At 41.8% G+C, this 16,010-nt stretch overlaps 1 protein-coding gene, 1 non-coding gene and 1 pseudogene across 2 annotated transcripts in view; 2 read left to right on the top strand and 1 right to left on the bottom strand.

Moving 5' to 3' along the window:
- The window catches only part of PRPF8 (pre-mRNA processing factor 8), a 36,663-nt gene that overhangs the window by 11,758 nt on the left and 8,895 nt on the right, over positions 1–16,010 (top strand). Inside the window, exons 25-26 of the mRNA XM_067714470.1 lie at positions 15,388–15,635; positions 15,737–15,916. Coding sequence (XP_067570571.1) covers positions 15,388–15,635; positions 15,737–15,916 — 428 coding nt within the window. The remainder of the gene's footprint in view (positions 1–15,387; positions 15,636–15,736; positions 15,917–16,010) is intronic.
- On the top strand, positions 10–1,179 carry LOC137211820 (small ribosomal subunit protein uS8-like; annotated as a pseudogene).
- LOC137213701 (U6 spliceosomal RNA) lies at positions 10,389–10,493 on the bottom strand. The gene has a single exon (XR_010938324.1). It is a non-coding gene; the product is annotated as a U6 spliceosomal RNA (small nuclear RNA).

The raw sequence follows: 16,010 nt of genomic DNA on the forward strand, positions 1-16,010 counted from the left end.
TACGTACAGCAGTAGTGTCCTTTGTCTGTCTCACATCCCTTTCAGCTCTTCCCTCCTTTGCTCTCCTTTTTTCCCAACTGTGTCCAGTGTACTAGTCTCCATGCTTTATGGTACAGCAGCTTAGAGTGTCAAATCACCTCACAGTTGTTTCCTGAGAATTCCCTGTAGGAAATCTATAGCCTACTTCTGTGTAGTTGTGATGATTCTAAGTTAAGGTCAGGGTAGAAATTGGATTTTTAAATTTGAACAAAAATCAGCATTTTTGCATTGTCCCCAGGCTTGTTATCCAGGTCATACAGTTCATCTTTTGACCCGTAACATAATGTGCATGTTAAAAAGCAAGTATAATGAGCTATATCTCAGTGTTTATTTCCCCTTCAGTTGTTTCCAAAGGCCCAGCTGAAGGCAGCTGGAATTGAAAAAGAGTAATCTGAGGATTTGTTAACTGTGTGTGCTTAAGTTTCTGCAAGGTTTAAAAAGTCGCCTTGCTCTTTTCTGCTGCCTTCCCGTTCCACTAATGGTGCACATGAATGTCCTGGCTGATACTCTCAAGGGCATCAGTAATGCCAAAAAGAGAGGGAAGTGCTAGGTTGTTATTAGGTTGTGTTCCAAAGTCACTGTCCAGTTTCTAACTGTAATAATGAGGCAGGGTTACACTGGTGAATTTGAAATCATTGATGATCACAGAGCGGGCAAAACTGTGAATTTCACAGGCAAGTTAAACAAGTGATGTGATCAGCCCCGGATTTGCTGTGCAACTCAAAGATCTAGAAAAATAGCAGAATATTCTGCTCTTGCCCTATCAGTTTGGTTTCATGTACTGACAACTCAGCTGGCATTGTGGACCACAAAGAAGCAAGACATAAAAACACACAGGGAGTATTCTTTTTCTAGGAACGTTATATATACATAGAAATAAAATGCCTCAGTGGATTAAAAAAAAATCGCATCATCCTGGTTTCTCTTAGAATAACTCTTAGTTGTAACATTTTCTCTCCTTCTGGCCTTCATATCCCTTTAAATATGCAGCATATAAAGAAGGTTTCCAATTTTTTAGTAATAGTTCTGTTAAGGATACTATATTTTGCGGTACACGGGCCTCTCACTATTGTGGCCTCTCCCGTTGCAGAGCACAGGCTCTGGACGCGCAGGCTCAGCGGCCATGGCTCACGGGCCCAGCCGCTCTGCGGCATGTGGGATCTTCCCGGACCGGGGCACGAACCCGTGTCCCCCTGCATCGGCAGGCGGACTCTCAACCACTGCGCCACCAGGGAAGCCCAAGGACACATTTTTTTTATCTTAATATTCCTTACCTAAAGTCCCTCATGATACTTTTTTTTTTTTTTTTGAGTGTAGTGCAGGGAAAAAGTGTTTTGTCTTTTTAGGTTGGTTTATATTGTCTAAGAGTCAGATAACAGGAATTGTGTAACTCATTCACTGCATTTGTGTTTGTTGATAGCCACTGCGTTCAAGGCGTTACACACACACTACATGTGACATACAGTCTCTGCCTTCCAAGAGCTCACGACCTAGTTGGAGAGAGAATGCATAGTCCAGAGAACTACAGTACAATGTGTTTATAGAGCTCTTGTGTTACTTGGGAATCTGTGATAATCCTCAGGTTCATGACTGTAGCCCAGTCTGGGAGAGGAAGAGAGAAAGACTTCCTGAAAGAAATAACATGTGAGAGGCAGGTGAGGGAGAGCATTCTTTCAGCCAGAGGTATGAAGAGGTAGCCAGCGTGGTACATGTGAGGCCATAAAAAGTTTGGGTTTACAGCAATAAAACTGTGGAGGAGATGGAGGCTGGGTAGGTAAGCAGAGCTAGATCATGGAGGGCATCGCCTGCCTTGTTAAGAATCCCATAAGAGTCCCAGGGGACTTCCCTGGCAGTCCAGTGGTTAAGACTCTGGGCTCCCAATTCAGGGGACACAGGTTCGATCCCTGGTTGGGGAACTAAGATCCCGCGTGCCACATGGCGTGGCCAAAAATAAAATTCCATAAGGGTCTTGAGCATGGGAGTGACTTTTTCAGATTTCCGTTCCGTGTTAGGTGGTTCACTCGTGCAGCTGTGGGGAAGATGGATTCAGAAGAGGAGGAGGAAAGATGAGGTTTGGGGACTACTGCTGAAGTCCAGATAGAGATGATGAGAACCGTGAACATACGCAGAGGGGAACAGATTGGATAAATAGTGGGTACAGTCAGCAGAGCTTCATTTTGGTGAAATGCCAGAGGGAAAGGAAGTCAAAATAACATTCAGTTTTTGGCATGGGTGGCTAGGTGAATGTTGGTGCCATCAGCTGGAAGACTGCAGAAAGAAGAGCAGGTTTAGGAGAGAAGATAAATGAACTCAGTTTAGGATATGAAAAGTTTGACGTTCCTGAGAACATCCAGATAGAGGTTCCAGCGGGCACTTATTTGTATCGTATTTCTTCAGTTCCAAAATACATATATGGGTGTGTGTATTTAGTGGTACCTCTTAGATTTGATGAAAAGCATTATGAGTTTGAAGCTCCAGGAAGAGAAACGAGGTGAGAAAGTAAGAGCGACTAGGGGCAACTTAGAGGTTCCTGTAGGATGTCCAAGTGGAGATAACTTTGGAATCTGAAGCTTGGGGAAGATGTCTGGGTTGCAAATATAGATTTAGGAGTCTGTCAATATGAAGGAGATGGTTGAAAACTCAAGAGTGAGCAAGATTATTTGGGGAAATTGTAAGGAGCAAGAAGAGCAGAGGGGTGAGTTTGGAACCGTAGGGAACACTGAGCAGCATGGCCAGACTGGGAGAGCGCCGGGCCAGGGATGCCAAGCCTGTCAGGAATTGGGATGGGCACTTAACAGTGTCAGTTGCCTAAGTGTGTTTCAGTCAGATAAGGCCCGAAGTATCCATTGGATTTGGCAGTCAGGATGTCATGGATGACCTTAGCAAGAGCTGTTTCAGGAATACGGGGATAAATGCCAGATAGCAGTGGGTGAGGCTTTATGGGAAGTGAGGGAGTGGAGCCAGCAAGCACTGTCAGTTTGCCAGAGCAGGAGGAGGAGGAGGAGGGACAGTAGACGCCACCTAGAGGGAGATAGAAGTCAAGGCAGGTATTTTAAAATGGGAGTGATGGGAGTGTGTGTACAGTAAGGAGCCAGTAGCGGTTCAGAGTGCAGCAGAGAATCCTGGTAGGTGATGGAACGGTGTCTGCTCCGCAGGGATAGAGTAAAGGGAAAACAGAGGGAAGCATCTTCTGAACCTAGTAGAAAGAGGTCTGCATAGTTGTGAATATAGGTAAGTTTAGTGGGAAGTTATAACAAACCTTGCATTTTTCAGCTTCACCTGGGCTGGAGTGAGGGGCAGGGGGTGCTGGACTTGAGCACAGTGGTGAGGGTGGGATTCGATTGTTGAAGAAACTGCACTGAGGGTTTTAAGAGAGTGAAGACAACTGTGAGTGAGTGTGGGCTCTTCCCAGAACTTCTTAGCTTCTCAAGCTCTCAGCAACGGGCTGGAGAAGGTGGATAGATTGTAGTGCTGATTTAGGACTAGGGTTTTGCCAGAGGGCTGTTGTGGAGTGGTAAGGGGCTGGATGCAGGGGAATCAAGGGTGCTAGCCCCTATTGGAATCCTGGATATTGGGAGGGAGAGAAGGAAGAGACCAGAAGAGGCCAGTGGCCTTGGGAAAAAATACAGGGATCAAAGGAATATATGTGTGAGAGGTAAGAGCCTGAGTAAAGGAGGACTGTCAGAGGTCAGGTAGGCAGTTTAATATAGTCCTTAGAATAATGGGTTCTGGAGTCAGACTAGGTTTAGTCATAGCTCTACCACATTACTCTTGGGATCTGGGTTAAGTCACCCACCCACTCTGGGCCTTAGTTCCCTCATCCATAAAATGGGGGTACTGATATGCTAGCTAGCTCAGAGAGCTTTTGCGAGAAATGATGCTTATAATAAGCTATATTACTCAACAGATTTTGTAATAAATGTTTGCTGTCATTGATTAGAGGCGTCTCAGAGATTATGATCAGATAGTACAGTATTGGAATTTGTTTCCTGAGGTGTGTTAAGGTAAAGCAGTTCTTGTAATAAAATTTCTTGGTCCTCCAAGGTTGATAATACAAGGGAAATCTCCAGTAGGGCTAGAGGTGGCTGGACCTTATGGCGCTATTCTTGTCCTTCCCCCCAGACTCACTTGTAGTTATTACTGATGGGGGCACTTTAGGTGCTACCCCCATTCTTGCTTTATGTACATGCAATGCAGTAGCCCAGGCTTCGAGCCAGGACTCCTTCAGTCCTAGTAGTAGCTATGAAATAAGACTGGAACATTTAAACAAGACTTTGATATGGGCCAGGAATAACAGAAGGAAAATAGAAATGCACCACATTAGATCATATGACTTGTAAGGTGCAGCCTACTTAGCTTTAGCTTATGAAGGACCGTAAGGCCACCTTCCTGCTGAGTTCCCTGTCTTCCCACAAACAGCATTCTCTCTGTCCTTCACCAGGGAATCCCTTTAAGCATGTGTAGATGACTTAAAGTCTAAAGCCAAGAGGAAAAGAACATCTTTGCCTGGCAGTAGATGTATTTCTCTGTTCTTGTTTTGTTTTGATTTTTGTTTTACATTATTTATTTTTTGAAAACTTTGTTTTTTTAGAACACTTTTAGATTTATAATAAAATTGAGAGGAAGGCACAGAGATTTCCTATTAACCCCTGCCCCCACATGTGCAGAGCCTCCTCCATTATCAACATTACTCACCAGAGTGGTACATTTTTTTTTACCAAGGATGAGCCTACATCGACACATCATAACCACCCAAAGTCCTTAGTTTACCTTAGGGTTCACTCTTGGTGGTATATATTCTGTGGGTTTGGGCAAATGTATAAGAACACATATCCATCATTAAAATATCATAGAGAGTATTTTTGCTGCCCTGAAAGTCCTCTGTTCTCTGCCTGTTCATCTCCCCTGCCCCAGCTATGTGTTTAGTTTTAGATGGAAAAAATTTGTTGTCTAATGTACCATGGTTCAAAAGGACACAGTAAAAGTTCCCATTAATTTTTTACCAGTTACATTTTCACTTACAGTAAAAAGAAATTAAATACTAACAGAACCCAGAAAACACCCAGAATCCCATCATCCTAACAGTTTTATTTTCCACATTCCCATCCAAGTTGGTCATGTGCCATGATGGGCAGGTTATGTGAATTGAATTTGTTTTTTTAATGAAGACTTAATATGTGTGAAGTTCTTACCGTGGTACCTAGTACATGGAATCACTCAGTGTTATTCTCTTTCTTGCCTCCCCTCATCCCCAGGAACTTCTGCTATTCTTAAAGTAATGTGATAACTCCTTGGGAATTCATACTTACTCCTTAATGGGAATAAAGCACCGGTAACTGCAGCAGAACTGGAGTGTTCTGTGATACAAACCATGCAGCTTGTGATTCAAAAGACCAAATACAGTCAGAGAACTTACTAAGACTCGGAGTTGTCTTACTGAAGTCTATTTGCTTTATTCCCAAATCTAGCCCATTCTGGTCCCCAGCTCTCCGCTCTCGTTGCTATAGGTCTGTTGCCTTGGTTGTCTCATCCTGAGCACAAGCTAGATGCTCAGTTTTGCTTTTGTGATTTGATTCAGGCTGTTACCTCATCCAGGAGTCACTTCATCCTGCCTGTCTGAATACTATTTGCTCAAGGCTAATTCCTGTGATAACTCCAGCCAATGTGATCTTTCACTTCAAGAATTGCCTAGCAAACGTATTCCTTACCTTAAAGTGTTGATTATATCGTTTGGTATTTTGTGGTTGCTCTCTTTTTCAAAGATTGATCTTTTGGTTTCACTGATTTTTTTTTTAATTTAATTAATTTATTTTTGGCTGCGTTGGGTCTTTGTTGCTGCGCGTGGGCTTTCTCTAGTTGCAGTGAATGGGGGCTACTCTTCATTGCAGTGTGCGGGCTTCTCATTGCAGTGGCTTCTCTTGTTGCGGACCACGGGCTCTAGGTACGTGGGCCTCAGTAGTTGTGACGCATGGACTTAGTTGCTCTGCGACATGTGGGATCTTCCCGGACCAGGGCTCGAACCTGTGTCCCCTGCATTGGCAGACGGATTCTCATCCGCCACCAGGGAAGCCCAGTTTCATTGATTTTTATTTTTCTCTTTTCTGTTTCATTGATTCTGCTCTTTTGCTTACTTTGGGTTTAATTTGCTGTTAGTTTTCTAGTTTGTTAAGGTAAAAGGTTAGATGATGACAATTTTGGACCTTTCTTTTTTTTTTTTTTTTTGTGGTATGCGGGCCTCTCATTGTTGTGGCCTCTCCCGTTGCGGAGCACAGGCTCCGGACGCGCAGGCTCAGTGGCCATGGCTCACGGGCCCAGCCGCTCCGCGGCATGTGGGATCTTCCCAGACCGGGGCACGAACCCGTGTCCCCTGCATCAGCAGGCAGACTCTCAACCACTGCACCACTAGGGAAGCCCTGGACCTTTCATTTTAATAGAAATATTCAGTGCTGGAAAATCTCCTTTTAATAAAAGCACTGCTTTAGCTGCATCCCTCAAGTTTTTTTTTTTTTTAATTAATTTATTTTTTATTTATTTATTTTTGCCTGTGTTGGGTCTTCGTTGCTGCGTGCCGGCTTTCTCTAGTTGCGGCGAGTGGGGGCTACTCTTCATTGAGGTGCCCAGGTTTCTCATTGCGGTGGCTTCTCTTGTTGCGGAGCACAGGATCTAGGCACACGAGCTTCAGTAGTTGTGGCACGGGGGTTCAGTAGTTGTGGCTCGTGGGTTCTGGAGCGCAGCCTCAGTAGTTGTGGCACAGGGGCTTAGTTGCTCCGTGGCATGTGGGATATTCCTGGACCAGGGCTCAAACCCATGTCCCCTGCATTGGCAGGTGGATTCTTAACCACTGTGCCACCAGGGAAGCCCCTGTACCCCTCAAATTTTGATAGGTTTTCATTTTCATTCAGTTAAAAATGTTTTCTAATTTCCCTTGTGAGTTCTTTTTTTGTCTTTTTTTTTTTTTTTACTCAAATTATATATGTATTTTTAAAATTTATTTTATTTATTTATTTGGCTGCATCAGGTCTTAGTTGCGGCACGCAGGGTCTTCAGTCATGGCATGCAGGATCTTTCAGTTGCAGCATGCGAACTCTTAGTTGCGGCATGAATGTGAGGTCTAGTTCCCTGACAAGGGATCAAACCCGGGCCCCCTGCACTGGGAGCGTGGAGTCCTAGCGACTGGACCACCAGGGAAGTCCCTCTCTTATGAGTTCTTATTTTACCCATAGGTTACTTAGAAGTATGTTGTTTAATTTTCAAATATTATTTGAGGGGTTTTCCAGGTGTTTTTCTTTTATTAGTATCTAGTTTAATTCCATTATGGTCAGAAAACACTCTTTATGATCTTAGTTTTCTCAAGTGTATTTAGACTTGTTTTATGGTTTAGCATATATAGTGACTGCCTTCGCGTGTACTTGAGAAAGAATCTGTATTCTGCTTTGTTGGGTTTTACAAATGTCATTTAGGTTTAGTCAAGGGATTGTGTTGTTCAACTCCTTGTATGTCTTTTTTTTTTCTTATGTCTATTTCTATCAATTACTGAGAGAAGATTGTCATAAGTCGTGGATTTATTTCCCTTTTCAGGTTCCTCTTTTTATTTTGACTTTAGAGACACCATTCACTTTGTTAAAGACATCCAAGCTTATAACATAAAGACACATGACATTTTTTCAGAAATTTATATCTTTTTTGAGTACAGAAGAATATCTGAAGTTCAGACTGCTCTGGTAGCTTTTAAATATTTAGTCAAGTTGGGCAAAGCATAATTGGCTTGGCTTACAGGTGGAAAACCAAGGAAGAGTCGTCAGGAGGTTAGCAGGCTTAGGGGAGTAGGGAGCCATCTCACTGAGACCAAAATGCAAACTGACAAACTTTTTGTCCAAGAACCTGCATATGGGTGATGACCAAGGAGTTGTGCCAGGTGGAATGCTGTATCATGTACCTGAAGATACAGCTAGAATTAGAAATGAACTTTACAACTGATGCACACATAGACATTTCAATAGATAGAAGCAACTCTGTTGACACCCCAGCAAGAAATATGTATTGTTCATACTGTTGGGCATAATTATTTAATTTTTTTTGAATCTTATGCTTAAACAGGTCCATGATATTTTGCTTCATATATTTTGAAGCTCTGTTATTAGGTATACAATATATTTATTATTTTTTTAAAGATTTAATTTTATTTATTTTTTACTGCGTTGGGTTTTGTTGCTGTGCATGGGCTTTCTCTGGTTGCAGCGAGTGGGGTCGCTCTTCGTTGCCGTACACAGGCTTCTCCTCACAGTGGCTTCTCTTGTTGTGGAGCATGGGCTCTAGGCCTGCGGGCTTTAGTTGTGGCATGCGGGCTCAGTAGTTGTGGCGCACGGGCTTAGTTGCTCCATGGCACGTGGGATCTTCCCGGACCAGGGATCAAACCCGTGTCCCCTGCATTGGCATGCAGATTCTTATCCACTGTGCCTCCAGGGAAGTCCCTAAGTATGTAGTATATTTAGAATTACTATATCTTCTTAACGAATTGACTCCTTTATCATCATGAAATATTCCTCTTTATTCCTTGTAATATTCTCTGTTCTGAAGTCTACTTTGTCTGATATCAGTAGTGCCCCTCTAGCTTTGTTTTGTGTGTGCATGGATGTCTTTTTCCATCCTTATATTTTTAATCTGTGTCGTTATAATTAAAGTTAACTTCTTATAGATTGCATTTAATTGGTTCTTGCTTTTTAAATTCAGTTTAACAATCTTTACCTTACAAATAGTCTAAACACTCCAATTAAGTTTAATATGACTGTTAATGTCATTGAGTTTAAACCTGCCATCTCATCCTTTGTTCTTTATTCTGCTTTTTTCCTCTTTTCCTGCCTTCTTTTTAATTTATTTTTTAAACAGGAGAAAATCAAACGAAAGTTTCATAACATATATATGTGGGAGAGACCCAGGAAAACTGAGTAACTCATTTTCCTGCCTTCTTTTGGATTGAGTGGGGTTTTGGTATGATTTTAATTTATCTCCACACTTCACTTATTAACTACACTTCTTTGTTTTTTATTGGTTGCTCTAGGGTTTACAGTATACATCTCTGACTTACTGTGACCACTAGTCTAGTATCACGTTACATATTGTACGAGAACCTTTCAATAATGTACTTTCATTTTCCTCCTCATTTTTTGTAGTGTTTGTGTTTTTTTGGCCACGCCCCACGGCATGCAGGATCTTAGTTCCCTGACCAGGGATCAAACCCGTGCCCCCTGCAATGGAAGTGAGAAGTCTTAACCACTGGATGGCCAGGGAAGTCCCTGTAGTGTTTTTGTTATATGTTTTAACTGTACCTGTATTATAAACACAGTGATACTTTGTTACTGTTTTGGCTTTAAACAGCCTTTTTATCTTTTACAGAAATTACAAAATGAAAAAAAAAATGTCTTTTACATTTTACCCACATACTTACTATTTCTGGTGTTCTCCATTACTTTATGTAGGTCCAGGTTTCCATCTGGTATTGTTTTCCTTCTGCTTAAAGAATTTCCATTAACATTTCTTGTAGTAAAGGTGTACTGGCAGTGAATACACTCTGCTTTTGTTTGTCAGAAAAAGTGTTTATTTTGCCTTCATTATTTTTTCTGCAGCTTTACAATGTTGTTAATCCCATCTGTACATTTTAAAATTTCAGATATTGTAATTTTTATCTCTAAAAGTTTCATTTGGGTCTTTAACATCTTCTGTTTCTTTCCTCATTATGTTCATGTTTTTCTTTATATACTCAAGCATTATTATAAAATGTTCAATAGCTGTTGTAAGATCTTTGTCTACTAATTCCATCATCTGTTGTTTCCAGGTCTGTTTGTACTGATTGATTTTTCTTCTGTTTATGGGTAATTTATTCCTACTTCGTTGTATGCATCCAATATTTGATTGGATGCTAGAAATTGTGTAATTTATATTGATTTATGGATTTTGTTATATTCCTTTAAAGAGCGTTGGGTTGTGTTCTAGTGTACAGTTCAGTAACTTGTGGTTTAGTTTGATCCTTTTGAGGCTTGCTTTTAATTTTAAGCTTCTTAGTTATAGTGAATCCAGAGCACCCTTTCTTCTGGGGCTAATTTATCTCCACTACTAAGTTGATAACTTTCTATGGACTATACCTAATTCCCATTTATTATGAAGTCTCTGTATGGCTGGTGGGAACACAAACTGTTGTCAACCTTATGTGAGCTGTGGGACTTGTTCAGCTTACTGATCTGGTGGTGGTTCTTTCTTTGACCTTAGAAGTTTGTTTTTTTGTTTTTTTTTTTAACATCTTTATTGGAGTATAATTGCTTTACATTGTTGTGTTAGTTGCTGCGGTATAACAAAAAACTATGAAATGCTTCACGAATTTGCGTGCCATCCTTGCACGGGGGCCATGCTAATCTTCTCTGTATCGTTGTAGTTTTAGTATATGTGCTGCCGAAGCAGGCATGACCTCGGAGTTTTATAGCCTGCAAATGGATCCCTTCGTGGGTCTTCAGAGATCTCTCTCTCTCTCTCTCTCTTTTTTTTTTTTTTGGTTGCGCTGTGCAGCTTTTGCAGTATCTCAGTTCCCTGACCAGAGATTAACTGGCGCCACAGCAGTGAAAGCCCAGAATCCTAACCACTAGGCCACCAGGGAACTTGCAGATCTCTTTCTCTTTTTTTGAAGTATGACTGACTTACAATATTATGTTAGTTTCAGGTAAACAATATAGTGATTTGCTCTTTTTACACATTACAAAATGATCGCCAGGATAAGTCTAGTTACTATCTGTCACCACACAAAATTATAATATTCCCTATACTGTACATTACATCCCCATGACTTACTTATTATAACTGGAAGTTTGTACTTCTTAGTCTCCCTCAACTATTTCACTCATTCCCCCACCCTTCCAAGTATCTGTGTTGTTGCAGATGGCAAGATTTCATTCTTTTTTATGCCTGAGTAATATTTCTGTGTGTGTGTATACATACCACATCTCCTTTATCCATTTATCTATCAATAGACATTTAAGTTGCTTCCATACATTGGCTATTTCAAATAATGCTGCAGTGAACATGGGGATGCACATATCTTTCCGAATTAGTGTTTTTGTTTTCTTCGGATAAATACCCAGGAGTAGAATTGCTAGATTGTATGGTTGTTCTATTTTTAATTTTTTGAGGAACTTCCATACTGTTTTTTATAGTGTCTGCACCACTTTACATTCCCATCAGTAGTACGGTAGTACACGAGGGTTCCCTGTTCTCCACATCCTTGTCAATGCTTGTTACTTGTCTTTTTGATAATAGCCATTCTGGCAAGTGTGAGGAGACATCTCGTTGTGGTTTTGATTTGCATTTCCTTTATGATTAGTGATGTTGAGCATCTTTTCATGTGTCTATTGGACACCTTTATATCTTCTCTGGAAAAATGTCTCTTCAGCTCCTCTGCTGAAAAGACATTTTAAATCAGGTTTTTGTTTTGTTTTTTTTTATGTTGAGTTGTATGAGTTCTTTGTATTGGGTTGGCCAAAAAAGTTCGTTCATAAGATGTTATGGAAAAACCTGAATGAACTTTTTGGCCAACCCAGTATTTTGCGTATTAACCCCTTATCAGATATATCATCTGTAAATATCACCTCCTGTTCAGTGGGCTTTCTTTCCATTTTGTTGATATTTCTTTTGCTGTGCAAAAGCTTTTATTTATTTATTTATTTTTGGCTGTGTTGCGTCTTTGTTGCTGCGTGAGGGCTTTCTCCAGTTGCGTCCAGCGGGGGCTACTCTTCGTTGAGGTGTGCAGGCTTCTCACTGCAGTGGCTTCTCTTGTTGAGGAGCATGGGCTCTAGGTGTGCGGGCTTCAGTAGTTGTGGCTCGTGGGCTATAGAGCACAGGCCCAGTAGTTGTGGCACACGGGCTTAGTTGCTCCACAGCATGTGGGATCCTCCTGGACCAGGGATCAAACCTGCGTCCCCTGCATTGACAGGCGGATTCTTAACCACTGCGCCACCAGGGAAGCCCCTGTGCAAAACCTTTTTAGTTTGATATAGTCGCATTTCTTTTTTTTTTTTTTTTTTGCGGTACGTGGGCCTCTCACGGTTGTGGCCTCTCCCGTTGCGGAGCACAGGCTCCAGACGCTCAGGCTCAGCGGCCATGGCTCACAGGCACAGCCGCTCCATGGCATGTGGGATCTTCCTGGACTGGGGCACAAACCCGTGTCCACTGCATCGGCAGGCAGACTCTCAACCACTGCGCCACCAGGGAAGCCCCGTTTGTTTTTTTTTTTTTCTTTTCTTTTCTTTCTTCTTTTTATTTATTTATTTTTTTCCCCATTTCTTAATTTTTTGTTTCCCTTGTCTGAGGAGATATATCCAAAAAAGTATTCCTAAGACTAAGGTCAAAGAGAGTACTGCCTGTGTTTTCTTCTAGGAGTTTTTGGGGTTTTTTAATAAATTTATTTATTTTATTTTTTGCTGCATTGGGTCTTCATTGCTGCGTGCTTTCTCTAGTTGTGAGCGGGGGCTACTCTTCGTTGCAGAGCACGGGCTCTAGGCATGCGGGCTTCAGTAGTTGTGGCTCGTGGGCTCTAGAGTGCAGGCTGAGTAGTTGTGGTGCACGGGCTTAGTTGCTCCGCGACATGTGGGACCTTCCTGGACTGGGGCTCGAACCTGTGTTCTCTGCATTGGCAGGCAGATTCTTAACCACTGCGCCACCAGGGAGGTCCCTCTTCTAGGAGTTTTATAGTTTCAGGTCTTACATTTAAATCTTTTATCCATTTTGCCTTTATTTTTTGTGTATGTTGTGAGAAAGTCCAGTTGGATTCTTTTGCATTAGCTGTCGCTGTCTTTTCCCCAGTGTATATTCTTGCTTTCTTTGTTGTAGATTAATTGACCATAACAGCATGGGTTTATTTCTGGGCTCTCTATTCTGATCCATTGACCTATGGGTTTGTTTTTTGTGCCACTACTATACTGTTTGAGTACCGTAGCTTTGTAATATAGTTTGAAATCAGGAGGTGTGATACTTTCTACTTTGTTCTTTATCAGGATTGTTTTGGCTTTTCAGGGTCTTTTGTGTTTCCATACAAATACTAAAATTATTGGTTCTAGTTCTGTGAAAAATGTCTTTGGTATTTTGATAGGGATTCCATTGAATTTGTAGATGGACTTGAGGGTGTGGTCATTTTAACAATATTCTTTTTTTTTTTAATGTATTTATTTTTCGCTGTGTTGGGTCTTTGTTGCTGCGCACGGGCTTTCTCTAGTTGCGGCGAGTGGGGGCTGCTCTTCATTGCAGTGCATGGGCTTCTCATTGTAGTGGCTTCTCTTGTTGCAGAGCATGGGCTCTAGGCACATGGGCTTCTGTAGTTGTGGCATGTGGGCTCAGTAGTTGTGGCTTGCGGGCTTAGTTGCTCCGTGGCATGTGGGATCTTCCCAGACCAGGACTCGAAGCCATGTCCCCTGCAGTGGAAGTGTGGAGTCGACCACTGGACCGCCAGGGAAGTCCCTCACCAAGTTCTTACAGTTTTCCAAGTACAGGTCTTTTATCTCCTTGGATTGAGTTATTCCTAGTTGTTGTTTGGTTTCGTTTGGGTTTTTTTGGTTTTTTGTTTTTTAGATTTTTTTTTTTTCCCTTGGTCGTACCGTGCAGCATGTGGGATCTTAGTTCCCCAACCGGGATTGAACCTGTGCCCCTTGCATTGGAAGCATGGAGTCTTAACCACTGGACCACCAGGGAAGTCCCTGGTTTGGTTTGGTTTTTTGATGCAATCATAAACGGGATTGTTTTCATAATTTCTCTTTCTGATAGTATTCAGAAATGCAATAGATTTCTCTACGTTAATTTTGTATCCTGCCATGTTACTGAATTCATTGATGAGTTCTGATAGTTTTTTGGTGGTGTCTTTAGGATTTTCTATGTATAATATCATGTCATCTGCAAACAGTGACAGTTTCACTTTTTTCCAATTTGGAATTTTTTTTAAAATATATTTATTTATTTATTTTTGGCTGCATTGGGTCTTCGTTGCTGCGTGTGGGCTTTCTCTGGTTGCAGCGAGCGGGGGCTACTATTTGTTGTTGTGTGAGGGCTTCTCATTGCGGTGGCTTCTCTTGTTGTGGAGCACGGGCTCTAGGCCTGCGGGCTTCAGTAGTTGTGGCACGTGGGCTCTGGAGAGCGCACGCTCAATAGTTGTGGCACATGGGCTTAGTTGCTCTGCAGCATGTGGGATCTTCCCAGACCACGGCTCAAACCTGTGTCCCCTGCATTGGCAGGCAGATTCTTAACCACTGTGCCACCAAGGAAGTCCCTGGATTTCTTTAATATCTTTTTCTTGTCTGGTTGCTGTGGCTAGGACTTTCAATAATGTGTTGAATAAAAGTGGTGAGAGTGGGCATCCTTGTCTCATTTCTGATCTTAAAGGAAATTCTTTCAGCTTTTTTTTTTTTTAATTTTTTGGCTGTTCCGCATGGCATGTGGGATCTTCCCTGCGCCACCAGGGAAGCCCAACTTTATGTTTTTATTGAAATGAAATTCACACTTTTAAAGTATACAATTCAGTGGTTTTTATTATATGCATAAAATTGTGCAGCCATAACCACTAATTCCAGAACATTTTCATCACCCCACAAAGAAACCCTATACCCATTAGCAGTCACTCACTCCCCATGTCCCTCCCTGCCCCAGTCCTCTGGCCACCCCTAATCTACCTCCTGTCTGTATGGATTTGTTTCTTCTGGACATTTCATATAAATGGATCATGTATGTGACCTTTTTCATCTGGTTTCTTTCACTTAGTATAATGTTTACAAGGTTTATCCATGTTGTAGCATACATCAGTATTTCAGTCCTTTTCATGGCTAAATAATATTCCATAATATGGCTGTACACCATTTTGTTTATTTGTCAGTTGATGGACATTTGGTTTTTTTCTACTTTTTGGCTATTATGAATAATGCTTTTGTGAACATTTGTGTACGTATTTTTGTGTGGACATATGTTTTTATTTCTCTTGGGTATATACCTAGGAGTAGAATTGTTGGGTCATATGGTAACTCTTTTTAACCTTTTGAGGAGCTGCCAGGCTGTTTCAATGTGGCTGCACTATTTCATATTCCTACCAGCAGTATATGAGAGTTCCATTTTCTCCACATCCTTGTAACTATCTTATAGCCATTGCAGTGGGTGTTAAGTAGTATCTCATAGTGATTTTGATTTATACACACTTCCCTAATGACATTGAGCTCAAATCTTTCTTGAGAACTAGGGAGAATATGACTAATTGTATCTGGTGGTTCCTAGCCACACACCCTGTCCCTGCAATGACTTATCTATAATTTACTTCTTTTTCACTATCTTCAGATTGTGAATAAGTGGAACACAGCTCTTATTGGCCTTATGACATACTTTCGGGAGGCTGTGGTGAACACCCAGGAGCTCCTGGACTTGCTGGTGAAGTGTGAGAACAAGATCCAGACACGAATCAAGATTGGCCTCAACTCCAAGATGCCGAGTCGCTTCCCCCCTGTCGTGTTCTACACCCCTAAGGAGTTGGGTGGACTTGGCATGCTCTCAATGGGCCATGTGCTCATCCCCCAATCTGACCTCAGGTAGGACTTGGCTGAAAATCTTGCTAGACCCTGAGGGAAGGAGATGTTTCTTTATTTTCAGTTTTTATTTTTTATCTAATCTTGGTTGTGTCCCCAAACAGGTGGTCCAAGCAGACAGATGTAGGTATCACACACTTTCGTTCAGGAATGAGCCATGAAGAAGACCAGCTGATTCCCAACTTGTATCGCTACATACAGCCCTGGGAGAGTGAGTTCATTGATTCTCAGCGGGTCTGGGCTGAGTATGCACTCAAGAGACAAGAGGCCATTGCGCAGAACAGGTGGGCATCCAGGAGGGCATAGCAGTCCTTTTGAGTGGTGTGACCTTTGAGTCCTGCCTGGAGGTCAGGAGTAGAGCATGCCGTATTTTTATGG

This window comes from Pseudorca crassidens, chromosome 19 (genome assembly GCF_039906515.1).
Source record: "Pseudorca crassidens isolate mPseCra1 chromosome 19, mPseCra1.hap1, whole genome shotgun sequence".
In the NCBI taxonomy this organism is placed as follows: Eukaryota; Metazoa; Chordata; class Mammalia; order Artiodactyla; family Delphinidae; genus Pseudorca; species Pseudorca crassidens.